General features: G+C 34.0%; 1 protein-coding gene and 2 long non-coding RNA genes across 4 annotated transcripts in view; all 3 read right to left on the reverse strand.

Moving 5' to 3' along the window:
• Positions 1-3,489, reverse strand: part of LOC109824993 (probable E3 ubiquitin-protein ligase XBOS33) — a 13,633-nt gene extending 10,144 nt beyond the window's left edge. Inside the window, exons 1-8 of one of the 2 annotated variants that reach the window (XM_020391649.1) lie at positions 3,081-3,489; positions 2,921-2,980; positions 2,765-2,836; positions 2,505-2,680; positions 2,255-2,421; positions 2,107-2,165; positions 1,959-2,005; positions 1,721-1,864 (exon numbers count right to left, since the gene is read on the reverse strand). In XM_020391649.1, the coding sequence (XP_020247238.1) occupies positions 1,721-1,864; positions 1,959-2,005; positions 2,107-2,165; positions 2,255-2,421; positions 2,505-2,680; positions 2,765-2,836; positions 2,921-2,980; positions 3,081-3,260 (905 nt within the window). In that variant the 5' untranslated portion in view covers positions 3,261-3,489. The remainder of the gene's footprint in view (positions 1-1,720; positions 1,865-1,958; positions 2,006-2,106; positions 2,166-2,254; positions 2,422-2,504; positions 2,681-2,764; positions 2,837-2,920; positions 2,981-3,080) is intronic. The other variant, XM_020391650.1, reaches the window with a different exon arrangement.
• LOC109824995 lies at positions 7,102-7,831 on the reverse strand. Its single transcript, XR_002242874.1, has 2 exons — positions 7,483-7,831; positions 7,102-7,334 (listed from the first exon to the last, which is right to left on the reverse strand). It is a non-coding gene; the product is annotated as an uncharacterized LOC109824995 (long non-coding RNA).
• Positions 8,063-24,001, reverse strand: LOC109824994. Its single transcript, XR_002242873.1, has 4 exons — positions 23,570-24,001; positions 20,676-20,826; positions 13,075-13,128; positions 8,063-8,191 (listed from the first exon to the last, which is right to left on the reverse strand). It is a non-coding gene; the product is annotated as an uncharacterized LOC109824994 (long non-coding RNA).

Below are 24,371 nucleotides of genomic sequence, written 5' to 3' on the forward strand. Positions count from 1 at the left end.
ACAATAAATGTTCAAAGGAAATTTCCTAAATTTTGATGACATTGTTTATTTATAATGTCATGTCATGATATAAAGATCAGAATAAGTCCCCTGTGCAAAAAAAAAAAAAAAAATTTATGGAGTAATTTTGCAGGTGAGCAGAAAAGTAACAACCAAGGAAATTAATAAACAACTTGCATTTTTTGAATGCTTTGAGATTTCATCTACAAGTTCACATACGGTTCCCAATCTGCAGTAGGATGTTGAAGGACTACATGGTTCAACATTGTTGTCATCCATGCCTCCTTCCACTACTTCTAAACAAACTGTTTTGTGCTTGCAAAGTTGGCATCGCCTACTTCTCCAAGGAGAAGACTTAACATTCCTCATTAAATTGTGAAATACCTCATGCTTTCAGTATTCTTTTTGCATGTGCATATTGCAAACTAAGTTTTATAAGCATACTGAGTTCCGTATTAAGCAACACTGATAAAAATCCAACTAGTCAAAAAGGTAATCTGACAGTCATTTATCTTTTCAGCTGGTTCACCAGAAAGCATAATAAATCAATATAAGTCTCATGCTTATTTACATAGAAGACATCTTGAGTTTAACGAAGGTGATTATGTAATGATTCGAATTCGCCCGGAACGGTTTCCTCCTGGAGCCGTCAAGAAATTACATGCTCGTAGTGCTGGACCTTTTAAGATTATCAAGAAAATTAACTCAAATGCTTATGTAATCGATTTACCTCCAGATTTTGGAATTAGTTCGACATTTAATATTGCAGATTTGGTAGCTTATAAAGGTCCTCCTTTTAACCCTGAAAATCCACTTGTGGATCTTGATGAGCCTACCCCTGATCCTTTCCTTGAGGGACCCCCATTGCCACCACTGCCTACTACTTTTGTCCTACCCCTGATCCTTTCCTTGAGGGACCCCCATTGCCACCACTGCCTACTACTTTTGTCCCATTTACAGCTAAACACATTGATAGCATTCGGGATGATCAAATCATCTCAACCCGAGATGGTGGTTGCAGACGATATCTAGTACGTTGGAAAGATCGTCCTGAATCTGATGATACATGGATTACTCGTGAGGACCTGCAGCGCCTGGCTCCGGATCTATTGGAGTATTATGAGGGCCAGTTGGAGCCTAACTCGACGGGGTCGAGTTCTTCCCACCCCGGGGGAATTGATGAGGACATCGCACAGCCTCCACTTCGCACATATTTTCGCCGCCGTCGTCGTCTTGCTTCAGCTTATATTTGGTTTTGATTTTGAGAAGGCTTGGAGTCTAGCTAGTGTTACGTTTATTCTCTTTATTGTATTTGCTCTTTTTTTTAGTCCCACATCGGATATGAGAGTGAACTTGTAGTTGTTGAAGGCCTATTTAAAGAGGTCAATTCTATGGAATAAAGCAATGAATATTTGAAGAAAATTTTGTTTCATTTGTGAAACTTTGGGTATTGATTTAATCTCTAAGATTGAGTCAATGGTGGTGAAGCCAAGGCCCGGGTTGCGATTCGTGGTCATATCTTGTTAATTTTCCAAAACCCTAGCTTTCCCAAATCTTTGTTCTTCCCCAAATTTCCCAAATCCCTTACATTAAACCCTAAAATTCCCATCGTCCCGCATCAATAATGCTGCAATTCTGTGATAAAACATGAATTCTGAAATAGTCACACAGCAATAAGCATTTGTACGAATATATAACAGTTTTCATAGGCACAAAATACCTTGCTATATTAAGTATGCTCATAAGAGGCAACGAAAGATATTTAGATGGTGGAAACTCAGGTATAGTTGCATCAGAATTGGGCATGAGTAATGACTCAAGACAATGACGACCCCACATTTTAGCAACATCAAGTGGAAGCCACCTGAAATATAAGAATGGTCAAAGTGAGAAAACGCCATAAGAGATCTATTTTAGCAGAAACAAGAAGGCTTCTAAAAACAGGAGAAGAAGGTTACCCGTTGCAATTCAATGTCAACCGACTAGCACCTTTGGAAAGAAGTAACTGCACAGGAAATTATATATTAAAAAAATCGAAGCATGCAGAAGTTAAAAACATAATCTTGGCATCCGAATTCAAAAGAAGTATAGTGCAAGTAGATTTGCCTGGCAGCACTTGAGACTCCCTCCACAAGCAGCATAATGCAAAGGTGTGCTCCCAGCTCCTGCCACATTCACACAACCAATACCATTTCCTTAAAATCATACAAAATCAATAAAATTAAACACTCACGTCACGAACAAGAAGAGTTACCTATACCTATCAAATTTATCGCTGAACCATAATGAAAGGTGACAGTCGAAACACTTGCATGCAAATCAAGCAATAGTTGCACACAATCAGAGTATCCATTCAATGCCGCCAAATGAAGTGCAGTTACTCCACCATCCGCAGGCTTGTTTATGAACCTAGTGAGAACCCTGAAACCAATAAACTCCAAATCATCACAGTATCCTCTTCTCCACAAAAGACCAGCAAATTATTAAAGTTATGGACAACATACGATTGACTAAATTTAGGGCCGGATGCAGAATTGTCACTCTCAACACCTGAACTGGCCACTCCATAAGGAGCACTGGGGACAAAGTCTGCAGCTAACAGTCTTATGCATCTCACATGGCCATCAATGGCTGCAAAATGCAGCGCAGTCCTGCCGCTTAAATAATCAGCCCTAGTAACCTTAAAAAAAGACCCATAAACATTCACATCAATATCCTCCAACAATTAAAAGATCCAGTGATAAACGACTTAATTAACACATACATTGCATCTGAAGAGCAGCAGAGTCTGCACCGCTTCCCAGTGCCCATGCCGACAAGCTTGCATCAACGCCGTCTAAATTAACCTCAAAACTCAAAATTAGGGCAAAACTGAAAACTGAAACCTGAAACCCGCCAGTAATTCATCAAATCTACTCACCTGACCGCAATAATTCCTAGAATTCACATCCGCTCCCTTCTCTAGCAACAGCGTAACAATCTAGCCAATTCCAAGGGCGACAAATCAACAAAACTCCCCCCACCGAAAAAAAAAGAAAAAAGAAAAAATCGCAAAAAAATTGCAAATTCAAAATCGGGACCTCGTTGTGGCCTTTGGCGGCGGCGAAGTGAAGAGGAGAGTTGAGGCCGCCAAAAAAGGTGGAGTATTTGGCGAGGCAAGGGTTGAACTCTAGCAGCATCTTGGCCTCGACGAGATCGCCGTCTCTCGCCGCCGACACTAGTCTCTCGCCGGAGGCCGAGCATCCTAGAGAGTTCCCCATCGAAGAGACAAAGAGGATCGATCTCGATGTAAGATATCTTGATCACAGCATTGTTTTTTTTGGGGAAAGAGATCAATTTGGGTAGTTCAGCGACAGAGTAACCGAAGAAAGAAAAAGAGATCTTTGTTTTGTTTTGAAGTTTTTAGAGAGAGAGAGAGAGAGAGGAGTTACTTGTTTCTCTCTCTAGGATGGGGATTTGTCTGGTTCGGACGAGGGGGGGCTTTTGTGGCAGACAGCGAGATTCATGGTAGATTTCAGATTTTGTTTTTTAATAGAGCTTTGCTATAGAGACTCAGGACCAATAGAGGGGACAAGTGAGGTGTCCCTCTCTTATTGGATAATGAGTTGGTTATCATTAGGATTTGTCTGGTTCGGACGAGGGGGGGCTTTTGTGGCAGATAGCGAGATTCATGGTAGATTTCAGATTTTGTTTTTTAATAGAGCTTTGCTATAGGGACCCAGATTCAATAGAGGGGACAAGTGAGATGTCCCCTTCTTATTAGATAATGAGTTGGTTATCATTAATGATAGCCAACTCATTATCCAATAAGAGGGGGACACCTCACTTGTCCCCTCTATTGTCCCATATTTTGGGTCCTTAGGGAATTTTTCTTTTTAATAATGACAAATTTTGAAAATACACCTATTTATAAAATTAATTACAAATTTCGATTTATTCTGAAGTTATCCGTGAACATCGATCCAGTTTTAGCCATCGGGCTAAAACTAGATCGATTTTCACAAAAAAATCTCCGAAACTTCACGAGACTTGAAGTCCCGTGAAGTTTAGCAGACAGCTAATTAAGTTGCGTAACTTCACGAAACTTCAAGTCCTAATTGAATTTCTCGAAGTTACGCAGCTTAACTAGCTGCCTGCTAAACCTTACAATTTCAAATTCAATGATAAATGAGGGTTGCTTAGTTCTTTTTTCGGGATAATGGTTAAAAGTTTTTGCAGTAGGAAACACTAAATCCAATGATGATTAACGGCTATAATAATTTCAAGACAAATCAGTTCAAAATGGAAGGATATTGTCGACTGCCACATTATTTTTTGAAATGTCCTTGCACATGATGTTCATTAACTAATAAATGATGCGAGGCAATGAAATTACTGTAGAAAGACAAACAACCATGCAGCCTCAAGTGAAGTATTCCCGAAATATCGAACGGTTGCTAGAGGAACTAGATTTGAGGGACTAAATAACAATATTCTCCCGAAGACACAATAGGACATGAGGAGCTAAGCAACAATTTCAATGAGTCGCGGGACTAATTTCAAAATGTTTTCAAGGAGCAATATGGAAATTACCCTTTTTCTTAGGAGGTGTTTGGTTTAATTTTTACAAATTATAAGAAATGTTTTCCACACAAAATATGATTTCCTTATATTTCTTAAAAAAGTAAAGGAAAAGTTTTGAGAAGTCAAAAATTACCAATTTTCTTGTTTTTTTTTACTTTGCTTGTTTGGTTCAAAACAAGAAAATAGTCCATAACTTTATAGAAAATAGCAAGATTTCCTATAATTTGTAGAAATAGAACCAAACACCCCCTAAATTTATAGAAAAATGTCAACTTTATAGAAAAATGTCAATGTGGTGTCAGATTTCTTGGTGATTTCCGCCCATTTTGAGAGAAATTTGATTTCTGTAAATTTTGGTATTTTTTGTACTTTATAGAAAACATTTATGTGAATTTCTTTTTGAACCAAACACAGTTTACGGAAATCTACAAAAAAATTTTAATTACAAAATTGTCATTGTCAGATATTTTGAGAAAATTTTTCTATAAAATTGTGCAACCAAACACCCCCTTAGGCAACAAGCTTATTTGAGAGGGCGTTTGTTTCACTAAAAATTTTGGTATTTGGTAGAGATTACAAGTTTTGTGATCAAAAAGTGAGTTTTTCTGCATTTTGGGATTCTATATATGATGTTTGTTTTAAGAAAAATTTTAGAATATTGAATCCCAAAAGTGCAAAAAGTGCCCAATTTTTAGAATTTGCCAAATCCTCTCAATCGAAGAGGATTTTAACAAATCACATAAATGGGTGTGTTTACCTCTCAATTGGAGAGGATCTGAAAAATCCCAATTTTGTCTTTTTGTGGGAGGTAGTTTCACCAATATAGCATATTCATCATATTACAAAATTTTGGTATTTGGTAATGCTACAATTTGAGCTTGAAACAAACAATAGCATATTCATCATATTACAAAATTTTGGTATTTGGTAATGCTACAATTTGAGCTTGAAACAAACAAAATATTACAAATTATAGTATTCAAAATTTTGGTATTTGGTAATGCTACAATTTGAGCTTGAAACAAACAAAATATTACAAATTATAGTATTCTAAATCCCAAAAAATTAACGAAACAAACTACATTTTAGAAATCATTAACTCATAATAGAACACCTATGGATTTCAAACCCCATGGTGAAATCCATATCCTAAAATTATAGGATTTGAAACAAACACCCCCTGAGTGGATCTATCTTGATTTGGTTTAGGGCTACAAATCAATAAGCTGATGAGATGGAGGCAAAAATCTTCGAGAGGTTTTATGACGGATAGGAGGTTGTTGTTAAGACAGGTGAGTTAATTAAGGAAAGATATGCCAGGATCCCATTAATTAGTAGAGTGGAAATAAAATTCATCCCATGGGCTCATCCATCTTAGCGAAGGTTAATTCCAACAAAACTGTATCTAATGCTAGAACAGTTTATATATTGGAATAACGGCGTGGGTAAATATGGATAGATGAATAGGAAACAGGATATATACTGTAATCAACTTAGGAAAATATATAGATAAGCCCTATGATATTCTTTTTCTTATACCTTATATAAATCTAACTTTAGATTCACCTCTTTTTTTTCTATATTTGGTCTAGATATATGGTAAATATGTTAAGAATGTTCATCTTATCAATGAAGTTGGACACGATGATGTGTCTAGGGCTGAGCATGGTTCGGTCCAAACCGAAAAAACCGACCGAACCGACCCAAAAAAATCAGTTTTATGAGTAGGGTGATTCGGATCGGTTTGAAAACTTTTCAACCCGAACCGACCCGAACCGACCGAATATAGTGCAATACTACCCATTATGATCTCAAACCCTACCCGACCCGTTTTCAAAGAGTCAAAGACTCAAACCCTAAACTCATTTTCTGAATTATTATGGGTTGAAAACAATATCATTATATTAATGTTTAATGCTTCATAATCTCCTACTTTGTTGATTTTTTTTTCTTTAACACAGTTTGTTGTTTGATAAGAAGTTTGATGAAGTTAGAACCGAACAAACCGAACCGACTTGCAATAGTTCGGTTCGGTTTTGAATTATAGACGGTTCGGTTTGGTTGTTCAAATTTTAGTAAAAACCGAACCGAACCGACCGTTGCACACCCCTAGATGTGTCTAGTTAAAAAGGAATCCAATTAGCAAGGGGAGCCTACGTTTTCTCCAGAAAGAAAAGAAACTCATTTTAATTGCCATCCTAATATCAAATTCAAACGTACATCTATTTAGGTACATCTTACAATGGGCGATGAAATTAATTAGAATTTCCCACTACTTACTATTTTGGTCAAACAAAATAATTTTGCGTATAAGAATTAAATTACTTAGCCAAATCGACAACAACGTCTTCACTAGATCCAAAACGTTCAATCTAAAATTTGAATATAAAAAATATATATATTAGGTGAACTCCTGATGTATTATTGTTCCCGTCACTAATAATTTGTCAACACTTGGGAGTAGTCAACACGTTTGAGGGATTATGGAAGCAAAGATGGATCCAAACATAAACTATTAAGCTCTTCTACCGAACTGAGTAAACTAGAACCAATCACCAAGTTAATTAATAGAAAAAATCAATGGAAAGAGTAGTTATAAAATCTCAATTAATTCATCACATGACGGTAGTTAGTGGGAAACGTTGGTTCTTGTCAATTCCTAATTGGACTGCATGTCATGAAAACTCACCTACGGCTTTGGTTGGCAACTCCTCACTAGAAATATGCTAAACTTGAGATCTACCCTGTTCAGCTGTGGATCAACTTTTCCCCTGCTTCACAAATAAACCAGTTTAAAGGCCAATAATAAACTAAAGCAAACTTGGTCATTTCTAGCCTAGCTTTTACCGATCAACAAAACATTCTAAACTTGGACCACATTCAAAAGCCTAACCAATTTTAAAGAGTTGCCAAGCGCACCTTATATATATTGTGATGTATGTATCGTGACGCCGCACTGACCAATTGGGTGCACATATATAACGTGTCGTTAGAAATCCGGAGAGCTAGCAGCGGTCACATACATTTGTACATCACAAACAATAGAAGATGAGCTTGTGGATTATTTCTTAACGCCATCCCTTACTGCTTAAGTCAGCAGTGTCTTTCATTTAACTGAAGATCGACGCATTAAAAAAAAATCAAAGAACAAAGTTAAAAAAAATGTTTTTGTAGGGGCGGTCTCTTATCCATCTCTCCATAGTAAAGACGTCGACCATTGTGCATCCTGATCATGCAAAGTATCCTCATCCAATTAGAGGGTCAAATTCAGACCTGTATAAATAATAAACAAAATCAAAGGTGAGACCCAAGAGACAATTTCAACACGAATTGCAGCCTCTATAACAATTAATTTCAATTAGCAAATGTTTCTATCAGATTGCAGACAAACAGATCAAGCTGATCAATATCTCCAAGTACATAAAATAAAAAGCAATCAAAACCGCAACTCACCCAACAACCGTGAGATGTCCAACAATTTATAAGCACCATGATGATTCAGATATTACGCGATGCGGATATTATAGGGCAGTGATCGTCCTCTTCTCTCAGCAGATTGCCTAGGATCAGGCTCAGCAATTGCTCTCTCAATTAGCACATACTTAATCCGGCTCACTGATTTCCTTACCTATGAAAAAAAAACATTTAGGCTGCTATGTTATTAGATCAACAAATAGATGTATAAAGCACAGATTTATTGCTCAATCAGGAAAGTTACTCTGATAAAGTTAAAGAAGAAAGTTAACTGGGAACAAGACCGATTTATCGGTGAGCTACAAGGAAGTTATCTCGTGAGACCAAATGTTTTAGGTTTTAAGAGAGGAGCCACAAATACAGCTATAATATCTGGTTATCAAAAGAAGGTAAACTCTTCATGTTGCGATCCTTGCAGGTTCTTTAGTGCCAAGGAACCACATTCCCACTGCTTGTAAATGCATCCTTCTTTTATGAGGGGGAAAATACAAGCTGTTCAAACAGCATATTAAATTGCAATAACTCAAACTGGTAAACATCACTGCTTGTAAATGCATCCTTCTGTTGTGAAAAAAAAATGCTGTTCATACAGCATATTAAATTGCAATAAATCAAACTGGTGAACATCACAGCATGCCGCATCGATAAGCGGCAATCCATGTCAGGAAATTAGTGCAAAGACAAGTTGAGACTCTAGAAGGATACTTGCAGATATAATCTTGATAGAGTTGAAAAGAATTGAATTAAAAAAGAAAACCCCCATATGATGCTAGTAATATGAGTTTTTCGGATATATAATTAATCCTAGATGCTTAACCGAAACTGCTGAAAGCCAAAACAAAAACTGGGCTAGGTTTATTAACGAGAAAGTTAATTGCAATGTACAGCCATCTTCAGCATAACTAAAGAACCTCTTTGTTTTTCACCGTAAAATAATCAGGCTATGTGATAAAGAAGGGAACTCAAAAAATTAAGTTTCACAACCCACTTCGAAACCAAAAAAGAAATGAAAAAAATAAAAAATAAAATTTAAAATAAATAAATTTTAATTTTAAAAAAAAATCTACAGTCTTCCTTCAAAACATCCTCATTGGTTTTAAATAAATAAATTTTAATTTTTTTAAAAAAAATCTACATTCTTCCTTCAAAACATCCTCATTGGTTCTCCATCTCCAAACTAACGAAAACAATAAATCAGTTAGTCATAAATATTTCAAAGACATACTTAGCAAAAGCAAAAAAACTTTCTAGAATACATAACATGCTTAATGACTCAGTCTTTCATTCTCCGGTTACTACTTTTGCGCCCTGGATCAGGAATACATCATGAATCAGACTTGAATTGTATCAAAACTCGGAGGGTTGGGTTGCGGGGAGGGATCACCTTTCACCCGCTATTTCTATATTTGGAGAATACATTCATTTCTTACTCTTTTGCCCCTAATTCATTTCAGCATTCTCAAATTCAATATACTATGAGCATATTCTCTCCTAGTTGTTTACTGAAGGTCCCAATTGTAGGTATGCAACAACAGATGCAAGAAATAAATGAATCAATTGCAAGAAAGAGGAAAAAAGAAAGTAACTAAGATCACGAATATCTCTAGATAATAACCAACATATTCCATGTTATGGACTAGTACCTTCTCAAATCAAAACCTGATTAATATCTTGACCAAATCTGAAACTAGCCGGACACATGTTCGATTCTTCACTCATTGGACACTCCTTGAATAAGCATAAATTTTTGCAGAGGTGTTGTCACACCGCCAAAATGAACAGTTTATTTTGAGATGGATGACAACGGCAACATGTGCACAAAGCACATGCTAAGCCTGCGGTGCACTTCCATATTACAATAAACTTTATTTTAGACGAAACTTTATTGACAAATAAAGAAGTCTCAGAGCAAACAAGTTCACTCTAACGAGTCAAGACTCTTATTACATATGCATAGTAGCAAGACTCATATAACTTTAACTTTCAGCATCAAATATCCTAAAAGATCATTCTCATGTTCCAAAGCTCTAAGATACAAATAAAGCTATCTAATTTTCATCTGAAAAAGATTGAAAAACAACGGGTGAGTTTACACTCAGTGAGCAAAAAACTTATCATTAGCGGATCAGACAAGTTTAAGAATTTATCAATACTAAAATTTAAATAAGCTATCGTAAAAAACAACGATTAAGAAACACATAATATTTCGAATAAGAGGAATTTCCAAGAATAGATGTGATATTGTCATAAAAGAATATTCACAAATTATGAAACAATACGAATGAACACTAAACACTTTTAAAATCGTAATTATCCATCTAAATGCACACATGAAGAACTTTCTCAGTTGTTACATTAAGGCTACGAAAAGTATAGCCCGGTAACATGGAAATGTGCATAAAATTACTATAAGTCAACACTGGTACAGAATATACCTAACACTATCATAAGTTGCCCGAAGGCCACTTCAATTTTGTCAAAAAGATCACTTTAACACTGATCGGTACATTCAATACCATATGATAGGCTTAAACAAATCACTTCACTCCACAACGGACTTCTGAGAATTTTTGATATTTAAAACACTTTTCTTTTTGCTCAAAGTATCACTCATAATTTTCACTAAAATGAAAAGCAATATAAATGCTTAAACACTTTTACAAACTTTTCGCATATCAATTTCATAAAAGTAGAATATTCATGAATCTAAACAAATAGATAATTTATTTTTGTCAAATAGAACTCTTTAATAAATGCATTTGAAGAATAAATTTGCAGTGATATATTTTTAATAATCTCGTATACTAAAATAAAATTTACCTTGTAAAAGATAAATAGCTATCATAATTTAAATTTGTTAACAATTACTAATAATAAACATAATAACATGTCTAATCCACAATTTCTCTACACAAAAAAATAAATTATCATTTAAATAATATATAATAGAAAACAACTAATGAGAAGAGATCTACTCACATCAAGAGATTTGATAACACTTTTAGAGAATCGTACTCCAAGAACCTACTCCTCGATCAAACCTATAATCATACAAGATGCATAAAAACTAAATATTCCATACTCAAACTATTTTGGGTATAAAACTAATATTTTTAGTTTCTAAGGGGTTTTCTAAAATTTATTTCTATCCTTTCTAAACAAAACTTGGGCCTAACAACAACTTTTCTAGTTTAATGGGTTAAAATGAAAATCTTTCCATTAATTAGGTTATGTACAAAATCGCCTTTTCAAAGATTCTGTACTCAAAGCTAATATTTGTATTTCTAGGGGTCTAGCAAAATTTTTCCTTTTCTTCTTCCTCTTACCTCTTCCATTTTGTTGATTGCTTATGAACCCAAATGGGTTTGCTTGGGTTAAATGATCGGAGCAGCCACCTCCATCAAGAGTCTAGATCTAGGTTTGGCCTAAGGTCGCTGGATGTCATCGGAATCAACACCGGTGGTCTGAAAGGTATTTTTTTATTATACAACTATTCATAACTAATTAGTAAAGAAATAAAATTGAATCACTAACCTTTTAAAGCTTAATCCTCCATCTTCTTCTCTCCGTACTCTCCAGATCCTTTTCTTTTCTTTTTCTTTTTTTTTTGTTTGTGTGCATGAACCTATGAGGGATTGATTTACTTAGGGTTTTCAAAGTCCATTTGTATTCTTTAACTCCTATCACATTTAATCCTATTTAACACATTATTACCCAATTGAAACATGAGTTAGTGCTAGAGTTACAAAACCTTTGATTTTCTATTTTTTTTAAATGATAAAAAAAACCGGTTCTCTACAGGTGTGCCCAATTGTATAATTCATGTTTTAGTTTAAAACATTCGTCATACATTTTTTAGGAGTATATATCATGCTTCGAGTCCACTTCCTACAACTCGCTTTTATGTGTCAGATTCATTTCGGCCCATACTCAGTGCAAAAGTATGATTTTAAAGGGTCATTTGGGGATCTAGTTAAAAAAATGAGTGACTTCCAAATGTATACTACAATTTGCTTAATAAAGGAAACATTAAAATGGTACAGAAAGTTTAGTTTTCATAATATGTAAATAATTAACAAAATCAATCCCATGTAAGTTACTGATATGCATGTATATAGCCCTGCCCCCATATCAACATGTTACAAATTTGTTGTGTCCCCTTTATCTTACCTTTTACAAATCTATTGTGTACAATAACTGCATCCTTACTCGCACCCGTACCCGTGTAGCATAGGTTTGAAGACAACAACTACAAAGTTGTTTATGCTTAACTGGCTTGGAGAGTTCTCTATGAACAATTGAAAAGACAACAATTTTTTTTTAAAGGCTGATTCGTTGAGGACAGGACTCAAAGTTTTTATTTGGCCTTATAAAATTGTAGCAAAATTCCTAAAGATGCAAAAGCGGGGGGAGACAAAAGTTAGGTCTTTAGTTAAAACTCAGCAAATAATGTAGATGTTCAAGAAGCATAAAGAAGTCCGAGACCCCCCCACCCCCCGGTTTCCTGAAAGGAGGAATGCAAGGCAAAAGGGAAGTATTTAAGAGTATTTTTGGAGGCAGAAACCAAAGAGGATCCAGATAAGAAGGAATAACAAGGCAACCAACCTTAAGATAGTTTTCAACTCATATTTTCTATCCTTGTCTCCCCTTGCATATCTGTTTATATGAGAGCTGAACCAACTCAAATGTAGGGATTGACTCATTTATACTACATCATAGATAATTTTGAATTAAACAATAGGAAATGGAATTCAGTAACTTCCAAAGTAACTCATGAACTAAAGTTGGATGATAAAATAGGAGTTACTCATAAATGAAACAAAACTCATAAATGGAAGATAAAGTCAAGTGACTTTAGGAAAAATTCATGAAATGATAAACCCTTAAATCAAATCTGGTTATTTCTTCCTACCTTAGACCTAGACTCCAAGCCAAACTATCAGAAAACACTATTGCACATAAAAAAATATACAAAAAGTAAAACAAATTGCTGAAAACAATAAAACTCGAAATACTAAAACAATATTATCACATCACCTGCATCCAGTAGTCATCTTCTTGTACAGAGCCATCTTATTCACTTCAACTTCGCTGAAATCACAGTGACATAGTAGCTCAGATAAACTTATCCAGTTTAGGTTTTAGACAGACCGCTATAAAATAAAAAATATCTCCCATATCTCTTAGTGGTTAATGTCAAGTATGCACTTGTTTCTTCTTATAGTTTTGCTAGCATGTTCTAGTTTCTCATCTGAGTTCTCAATTCTGGCTTCGTTTGGATACCATGGTGTTTTTCTTATTGTGTTTTTGTAAAAAAACATCATGGTATTGTGTTTTTCCCTTAAAATATTTTCAAAATATTATGTTAAGTATTTTTAGTCAACACTAGTTTGACTCATTATAACATTAGTATTAAACATATTATTAATATATTATATATTAATTATAATAAAATATATTATAAATAAAATGTTATAATATTTACTTTACATTATTATAGTATTATAAGTATTAAATGTAATGCAATATAATATTATATAATGTATTATAATATTATATTGTACTTTAATGAGTTATATTATATTATATTATTACATATTATTTTCAAATAATTATATATTTAATTATTTTGGTATATCAATTTGTTATTGTTGTACATTATATTAATATTTTTATAATAATGTTATTTTATTATTAATATAATATTATACTATTATTAATATAATATAATATTATTAATAATGTTAATATTATGTTATTACTAGCATGTTATTAATAAATTAATATATTATAAATATTTTAATATTATATAATATATTATAGTTTTTAATATGTAGAATTTATTAATAGTACTTTAATAATATATTAGTATTTATGATAAAAATAAATATTATTATATTATTAATATATTATTTTTACATTAACATTTGTTAGCAATAAATTATTTTATTATTAAAAATTATTTTACTTTATAATAAATTATATTATTTATTAAATAATATATTAATATTTATATATTTTATTTATTATATAATACATTATTAACATATTAAATATTGGTATTTAATATATTATTATATTATTATATAAGATATTTTATTTATTTTATTTTTATATTATTTAATAAATATTACTAATATATTAAATTAACTATAATATAGTATAGTATAGTATAATATAATAAGCATGTTGATAATAACTCTATATTAATTACGTTTAATATATTATGTTAGATATTATATTAACACATTCTCAAACTGAAAATCAAAACACCAAACTTAAAACACCTAAAAGGTGTTTTGAAATAAATGTTGTGTTTTTTATTTGAGGATGATTTAGTTTAAAAAAACACCATGGTTTCCAAACGCATGATGTTTTGTTTGTGGTAGAAACATCATGGAAACAAGTAAAATACTATGGTATCTAAACAGAGCCTAAGATAAGCTAGTATCTATTTTCCAAACAGTTTCTTTATCAAACCATGCACTCAACAACTAATTCATTCTGGGATTTTGTTTTTTAAAATAAGAGTCCCAACAAGGTGATTCATTGACCAAGATAATAACATTTCTAGGATAAAACAAGGTAAGTGCAAAACTTTCATGACCGAATAGGCATGATAGTTTGGGCAATCCCTGCATTGTAGTTAGGGGTGGCAATTTTTGACCCAATCTCATATAACTTTTAACTTCATTACCTGTTTTATCTCTTGACCCCAGTGCGTCTTTCCCAATATGCTCTTTTTCTTTGTTTTCTGACTGAAACTCATTGATGCAGTTTTAAATTCAAATCTCATGATTAATCTTATTGCCTGTCCTATTGGTGTTGAAATAATTTTGCAATGTCAATATTGTACTTCCAAAGTACTTAGGCAGTTATGTTTGGTTATTTGTGCAATATCGAGTTAGATCAACACTCATTTATCATTTTCCTTTCAACTTTCAAAGATATTTTATTATATTAGTTTTAGTTTACTTCTATCTGATTTGAGGCCTTGAATGGATATGATATCTATGGTAATTGGATTTTGTTACCTATGAATTGCAGACAGCTTGACAGGAGCTTGCATTTTTCTTCATGTTAAAAGTAGGATATGATATGTGTCAGTTTATATTAGTTACTTTTAATTGTATAGTCTGCATGTTCTCATATTGATCAACGTCAGTCTACAGAAGCATTTTTCCTTAACCTGTTGTATCTTCAATGTTTTATAAAAACTAGTTGAATATCCAAAGTATCATCGATTTCCAGTAATATTTGTCTCAGATAATGGATGCAGGAAAACAAAGGGAAGAATGTATGAGAAATGATTATGAAATCAAAACCATAGCCTTAACAATATTTGTTCAATCCCCAACTTTAGAGCCTTAGACATTGCCTGTACCAAGTGTTGATTAAGTATTTGCTGACACTCAATTATAGTAAGTCCCAAACAAGTATTATCAAGGTTTTAAATGTCGGATGTCGGGTTCATGTCGGATGGTTGAAATCCATGTCGGATAGCGAAAATTGGGGATATATCGGGGGACAGACTAAATATCGGATTGTCATATCGGGTGGTGCACATATGTATAATATCATGTCCTAAACGTAATTTAAGCATTCCTAAATTCAATATAAGCATACTTTATAAGTTCTAGAGGTGGCGCCGGCGATGGGTGGATTCTGACGTCGCAGGGAGGCAGTGCCGGCGACGAGACGTCGCAGGGAGGCAGTGTCAGGGCTTTTCTTCTTCTTCGTCTGCTTGTGGTCCTTCGGATGAGTCACCGACCACCCTCTTCCCTTTATCCCGACGACGGGATACCCTGCCGCCTTCGGGTTTGGTTAGGGTTCGGATTTCGGTGCACAACGGGAGATGAACGACGGAGGTCCAAAATGGAGGTGAGAGAATGACGTCGTCGTTTACGAAAGAAGTGATCGGTTCCCAAGCCCGCTGTAGCCCTAAATTTTCTCTTTTCTTTCTATCGGGTTCATAAGAAACCCTTAAACATGAGAACGGGTCAAACGTATTTGGGTTTTTATCACTAAACCCAAACCCGATAATAAAAAAAATCTAAAAAAAAAGGGTCATATCGATCGATTTTTCAAGACTGAAAAATCGACCGATATGCCCGATATGACCCCGATATTTTCGATTTGGCCCTGAAAACCGACATATAAGTTGAAAATGCCCATGTCGTGTCGCTCAAGCCCTTAAACCGATATGTCGGCCGACATGTCCGACATGTCGGCCGACATTTAAAACCTTGAGTATTATTCAAGTAACTCAAGGCAAGTCAGTAAACCGTTTAATAAAGAGGATGGGTACCATGACCTGTTTATTAAATGGGTTAGGTTCAGGTCATGCTTATACAAAGGATCAAGTTTGACCTCACCTGAATGCACACAACATAACCCCTATGCCACCCCTAGAAGAGGACCTTGTATCCTGATACATTAGGGTAGGAAATAGGCCACTTCATTGTATCCGACCTGTTTAGTAAACGGGTTATCCGGTCAACCCAAGTTACCTGAATAAATCGAATTTGGAACTTACCGTAGAAATTGAGTCTCAGTCAAAATACTCAATAAACACTCTGTACAAGCTAAGTCTGAGATTCTAAAATTGGAGATTCGACAAAAATTACTAAGGACAAGGCTTGATTTCATATCATTTCTCATACATTCTCCTCTTTTTTCCTGCATCCACTATCTTGGAAACAAATATTGGTAGAAATCAGTGATACTTTGGAGATTCAGCAGCTTTTAGAAAATATTGAAGATTCTACAGATGGAGGAAAAGAGCTCATAAACATAAACTCACACTGATCAATATGAGAACACGCAGACTACATGGTACAAAGAAAAATAACTAATCTGAATTGAAGAAAAGCTTGGGTTCCAGTCAGGCTGTCTGTAATTCATAGGTAACAAACTCCAATGTACCTTGAATGATAACACAGCCATACAAGGCCTTAAAGCAGATAGAAGTAAGCTAATATATAAAAATATTTACAAATGTTGAAAGGAAAAGGATACCGGGGCAACTAAACCTAAAGCTTAATGCATCAAAGATAACTTTATGTTGCACATATACATTACAGATAATTAAACAGGAAGCTGTTTGAGGACTTTACAAGTTGTAAAATATTAGCAAAGCAAAATCATATCAACACCAAAAAGACAGGCTATAAGATTAATCATGTAGTTTGGCAATTACTTCTACTTACAGAAAAATATATAACCTCATGATGACAGTGGATAGATATCATTTTCTCCATCCTTGATGCCAAATACTAACCAGCATCCACATGCAATGCAACCCATTCAGGGTATACAACTAATAAGGTGAGTAAAGATTTCAGAATTGTTCTACAGAGAACTAAGAGATATGGTGATGTAACAAGGTTAACCCAAATTCATGGTAAAATTGTTGTCTCTGAAATCAAAATGTATTCAAATAAATGTAATAGTAACTTGAATAGCGGTTTCCAATTGAACATTCCATATTGCGTGAATATATCTACCAGTGGAAACAAAATAAATTTAGGAGTAAACATGTGCAAACATATTTCACTGCTCACATGTTTTCTACTAAATTTATTTTGTTTCCACTGGTAGATTGGTTCACGTAATCTGGAATATTCAATTGGAAGCTACAATACAAGTTACAGTTACATTTACTTGAATACATTTTGAGGTTAAAGACAACAATTTTATCATGAATGTGGGTTAACCTTGTTACATCACCATATCTCTCAGTTCTCTGTAGAACAAATTCGAAATATTTATGATTTATCCATCTTATTAATTGCATACTTATCAATTGTGGACACTGGTTTTATGTTTTGCATCAAGCACATAGAAAATGATATCTATCCACTGTCATAATGAGGTTATATATCTTTTTTGTAAGTAGAAGTAATTGCCAAACACAAATCCAAACAAAGTGATAATGGTCTTCTAATTGACTACCGCAATATTTCAAGACTTCTATAGGTGGTTTTGGCCTTCAAGAAGGTAGCTAAGAGTAATTGCGGAATGAAGATTGATCTTGATTTAGTCTATGAAGTATCCAAGATATAAGTACCTCAGGGTCCAATTCCCCTACACAACAGATCAGGATCGACTACATTCTAAGTAAATGACATATACTATATATTTGTAATTTATACAATTTTACTCGATCGTTTTTTCGTTCTATGGGGAAATAATGCATCAGTTTGATTCCTTTATCATTTTTAATTCTTTTTTATACTGAATGCTTTATTATTTTGCTCCTTATAATTAGTAAGATACAAGTGTTCTGATTTGTTTCTCATAATGAGCATGATGAAGCTGATCTTGATTCAGTCTATGGAGTGTCCAAGATATTAGTACCCGAACAGATGAATTATATGATTTTTTCACTTAATTTTTTTTATCTAGAAGAATACAAGTGGGAAGAAAATGCAAATTTCCGCCTTTGTTTTTTGTTTAGAGAAACTAGAAGTGGATTTTTTGTATGATTAAATATTGATAACATTGCATGACAGATTGTAATTGTAAGGTGTAATATATAAAGAGATCAAGTTATCACCAAAAGCTGTTTCTGAATGAAGCATACAGAAGTTTGTCAGAGCTTTGTTACGTGGTTCGTCAGCTTCTATGAAACTGCAGAGGAAGAAACCCTACTCAAAACTAGAATAAAATCCACTCCTATGAAATATTAGATATGCTAGTATAGTGCATACGCAATGCACGTGGGTGTGTTTGATTTATGTTGTGAATTTTTTGTCCAAGAAGTTAGGTTTTCGATGTAATTTTTTTAGGATTCATTCGTAATTTTATAATCATAAAAATCTCACGAGTAAATATAATTTGTTATGCGGTACATTTTTGAAGTTTACATTGGTTAATCTATACGTTTACGAAATTTCAGGGTTTGCTCTATAATTTTGTGAAATTTAAGGCGATTTTCTGCAAATTTATGGCTTATTTATAATTCTTTTTGTAAGACCTAAAGGAATTAATTCTATTTATTTAATAATTAAGATGTATGACATTTAGAAATTTTACAGATTTTGATACTTTATATGCAAATTGGCAATATAATTATATCATTAGGAAGGGTAAATAAAATAATGTATTGTTAATACATATAGTTTGATAAGTATATCGTACATAATTTTATAGATTTTGGACTAATATGAAAATCTTTTCAGTTTTAAGATTTTACAGTAATGTGTATCATTGTTTTTCACTAACAATGCTTCTAAGTTGAAGCCACAATCCAAACAAAAACTTCGAGGATTTTTATTTTTTAAATTGCAATAACCTAAGAAATACAGATATGTACTTCTTAAGCATATAGCGGTGCTAAAATTTTATAAGTCTCAATGTAGTTATATGTACAATAGATGGATACCCATCTCAAACAAATACTTTAAACTAAGACAAATCAAGACAACAAAAATAATGAGTTTAATGATACAACATGAAGCACTTTTGCAAGCAGAAAAATTCCTTCCATAAATTTAGACAATGAAATCCATATTCTCCACTCATTATTTGGCAACCAATGTACTTTTCACCCACTCATGAAGCTGACACCCCCGTCTTGGCGAGCATCAACGGCCAACATGGGTGTATGATGGTTCACAATACTCTATAGCAGTCGGAGCTAAGTGATTCGCCATTTATGAAAAAGAGATGATCTCATTTGAGCTGCCTATTAAGTCAATACAATTGTCCGTGTGGGAGGTGGTAAGCAAAATTGAAGGGTGTTGGGATCTATAGAGGGGAGGTCGTGAGACTTCAATGAGACAGGAGATGAGGGAGAGTGTTAGCAGGGAGAGGCATTTTTCGTATTTTGATGGTGAAGAGAATGATAAGAGGAGAAAGAGGGTTTTTTTGTGGGGGTGGTGAATTTGTTTCGGTTATGAGATGGAGTAGATGAATAGGCTTTGAATTTGAGAGGAGGGAGATGAAGAGAATTAGTCTCATAATAATACTTTAATTAGTCTAACAATAATTGGATGTAATAAATTATATTTTCGCGAGATATTTTACTCAAATAATGTTGAAGTAGTAGGAGATAAGAGGTTGCGTTGTTTATTAGTAAAGAGTTGAAATGTTATGTTATTCTCCTTAAAGCCTAACTATAGTGTAGATGTCAAAATGTTTGATAATAATACTTTAATTAGTATATATTATTTGTTAAGGAGTTGAAAGGTTGTGCTTAAGTTGATATTTATTAACTTTAATATTTAATAAGAGGTATATTAACAACTTATAATAATTATGGTTATGAGAATTATGTTATGCAAATATTGGGACTTATAGAAATTTAGAGGGGAAAAATAGGAATTCAAAAGTTTAGACACTCATATCCTCTTTTAAGTAGCATAGATATAGATATAGATACAGATATAGATATAGATGTGTGCATGCATATGTACATACATGATTATCTGATTATTTTTGTTTATGAACGCACTTAAAGATTTTTTTTATGAAAACATGCCAGTTATTCAAATTTTGAAAAAGGATGGCATTATAATACTGTAATGCAGTTCTTTTGCTTCCACACATAATGTAATTTGGTCTCATTACTGATGAACGATTTTGTATCCACAGAAAAAAATGACTATGGGAAAAGAGAGAAGCTGATGGCATACCTTTGGAACATGATCTGGGTTAGGAAAACAAAGATTATGTGAATGAAGCATCTGACCCTTGGACATCAACATGTTCTTTTCCTTCAAAAGAGCATACCATAGCTTATTAAGATCATCCCAAGATTTGATACACAGCCCTTCCAACCACTACCTGTAAATATATCAATAAGAATTAGGCTTTTAGTTATTACATGTTTTAGTCTTCTAGTCAAGTACATAAAGAACGGGTAGAAATGTAAAAGGAATCTGCTAGAACAGAATTACATCTCAGACTTTACATTTGTCATCCTACTCGTATTTAACTAAATGGCAAGAAATTATCGCTACAAATGCATGCAAGCACTAAACTAGAGTTAAATTGTGGTTTGACCATAATCCTAAAGCATGGTTGAAGAGGCCATGAGAGAAAGGATAAGTAGCCTCATACTCTAGAGAGGAAAAGGAAACATACAACTTCCATGATAGAAAGGACAATATCTATCCAATTACAAATTATGTCAATCAACATAAAAAAGAACTATCTCATACACCCAAGAACCAGACAAGTAATTTCTTTGCGAGATTATAAAAATTCATCCCTACAAGTGTTAAAGTATAATGCAAAAGACTAAGAATATTCAAGAATGGTCAAGACTAGCACTAATAAACCATAAGGAAATAAAGATATAGGACTATAGACATCCACGACGAGAATATTGACTTCAGAACACGTTGGACTATAAAAAAAAGAGTTAGAAAAGGTAGTATAATAAAGAGGGTAACGAGCAAAAGACAATAAAATAACTTTGGTTTCAAGGCTTTAAACCGAGGTTTTGAAGAATGATTGAAGTGATGTATAATAAGTTAATAACCTGATCATATCGGATTTAAACATGCTGATTTGAGGTGCAAAGGATAATACTGGTTAATAATGACTGCATGCCTATATTAGCTGATAATGACTAAATCCGATATTCAAAGTGTTAAAAGTTGATTTGATATTGTTATATTGAAGGTAAAAAATCAACAACTAATTCCATATAGCAGTGATTTCAATTTAAAACTACGGAAATCACAAAAACTCCGTGTATAGATAATAACGGAGGCGAAAAATACCACTAGCAATTTTAAGATTTCAAATCTTTGTTTAAACTATAGAAAACTCTATCATTGTTTCAAAATAAAGGTCAAGCTCTACGAAAGTTTAGATTTTCTCTGTCAACTACATATTACGAACAATGTTTTAAACGTCGCATGTTGAGTTCATACTAAAATTCATATCGGATAGCAGAAATCGGGGACATGTTAGCGGACATGAAAAAATATAGGATTGCCATATTAGATGGTGTGCATGTGTAATATAATATCATAAAGAAATCTAAACATACTTAGTAAATTCTATTGTCTAAATATATAAAAAAAAATAAAAAACTTATGATGCTTAGGGCTAATTTTGAAGGAAGGAGGAGAGAAATTGGCAATTAAGGAGAGAGATCGCTCGATATTAACGTCGAAGGAACAACTCAGCTCAGAGAATAGACTAACGAGATGTTGAAGGAGAGAGAAGAGGAGTGACGGAAATGACATCGGTCCTTTTTTTCCCCTAACTGGTCGGTTTTGCCTTTATAAGCAATATTAAATTATTAGGAATTTAAACCCAAACCTGATTAGATAAATATAACCAAAAAAATCGGTCAATTTTTCGAACTGAAAAATCGGCCGCCAACATGTCCCCCGATATATCCAGCCGACATATATGATATGTCCCCCGATATATCTGACATGAATCCTAAAAATGCAATATGCATTGAAAAGCTTCATATTATGTCCGTTGGCCCCTAAATCCACCATGTCGGCCAACATATCTGACATGCGGCCGACATTTAAAACACTGATTACGAAGCTTGAGTATGTGAAGTAATAAGTGTGAGGGCAAATCTTTACTCCAACATGACCAGTAGAATCTCAAGGAACCAGCAATAATCCGAACTAATGAAAGGATGTGAAAAAAATGAACTGCGAGCTAAAAGAGGATGGGCAAAGCAATAATGTTTCCGTGTCAGAAGGAATCATGGTAACCAGGTAAGCTAAGGGTTGGAGAAAAAAATCATGCTCCATGCTTGTGTATCAGAAGAAATCCTCATGAAAAAAAAAAGACCTCAGACAAGAAAAAAAAAACTACACATGTACACTGGGAGGACAGAAACATAAATGCAATAGCAAAAATCTATGCATGTACACTGGTGGGAGGATGAAAACATAAATGCAATACCACCAGTAATACCGACAAGCCTGCATGGCTCTTCAATGAAAAGAATGAGCAAGTTACTACAAGAGAAAAAAAAATTACATTTTAAGGTTGACAAGAAAATAACTTCCATTCCCAACCTTCAAAGACACCCAAATACGGAACGACATACAAGTAACTGCACGTACACAATCAGCGACCATTATAATTTTAACTTATTCAAAACAATAAGATCTTGGAGAAGGAAGACCACACTAAAGCCTCGGCCACTACATATCCACCAAAGGAACTTCGCCAAAGTTAAGCTAAAATCAACAACATGAAAGCCATATTCTTAAACTACAGTCTGTGTTCTATATATAGAAGACAGCGAGCACCTAGTTCTAGCAAACTTTAATACTAGGGAAGCTCCATGAAATTTTGTTAGATGAAATTCGAGGTGTTGGGTTTTCGAGATAGAAGAGCTATGTTTGGAAGTTTAAAAAAAAGGTACATTGTGTGTAAAAGATTGTGAAGATATACACTCAATCCCGTCCACCATCAATATGCATAGAAAAATAAAATAAAATAAAATCACGAAGACAAAAGCATACAATTGCAAAAGGGAATGAAGCTACTACTCCCCTTCATATGCAAGGGCGCACTAAACTATGAATTCAAATGTTACCATAAACAATAGGTTTCAGCTAGCTGCACTCAAAGTAGCTGAAGCATCAGCTGACGATGATGGCGGTGATTTAACAACAGAAAGCAGCGTGCTTTCAAGAACCCTAGATGCAATCATCGTGGAATACCTAAATATCTCAAATTGGTGGAGAAAACTTGGGTGGTGGGGATTTTAATAGTTACCTACGGCCCTGAGAAAAAGATTTGGGAGTGTGGGGGAGACGGAGCGCATCGTTTTGCTCCGTCGAGGGCTAAGTGGGTTTTCGGGTATGGCTTCGGCTATCCTATATTCTTCTCAGTGACATTTTCATATTGGGCTAAGCGGTTAACATCCGATCCGATTCAAGAAAGAGTATTTGCAGTGCAAATACATTTCAGATTGGCCTAATTCTTGCCAAAGGGCATCGCGCAAACACTGAACGGGCCTGTTTCATATAGCTCATTTTTAGATTGCTCCCTTTTTTATCTGGTGACAAGGAATGTTTTCTAGGTCAATCAGGTATGATGAACGAGGTCCGATGTAGGGTCAGTATCGTTTGGTGCAAATTGAATAATCTGATCAAACGGATCGGATTTCGGCGGTCCGGTTTGGTTTTAGAAAAATTTTGGCTAAATACCCATATTGGTATTTTAATTTCACCCCATTTACCAAGAAGGTATTTTAATTAGACAAACCTGTTTTAAGGCATTTTAATTGATTCAACTCACCAACAATGCTTTTTTTCTCGTCGGCGACCAGTTTTCCGGCGAGAGCTCGTCACGTGCGTGGCATGTGATGACTTAAACTGTTTTTTAGCTGCTGA

The sequence above is a fragment of the Asparagus officinalis genome, chromosome 10 (genome assembly GCF_001876935.1).
Source record: "Asparagus officinalis chromosome 10, Aspof.V1, whole genome shotgun sequence".
Classification (NCBI taxonomy): domain Eukaryota; kingdom Viridiplantae; phylum Streptophyta; class Magnoliopsida; order Asparagales; family Asparagaceae; genus Asparagus; species Asparagus officinalis.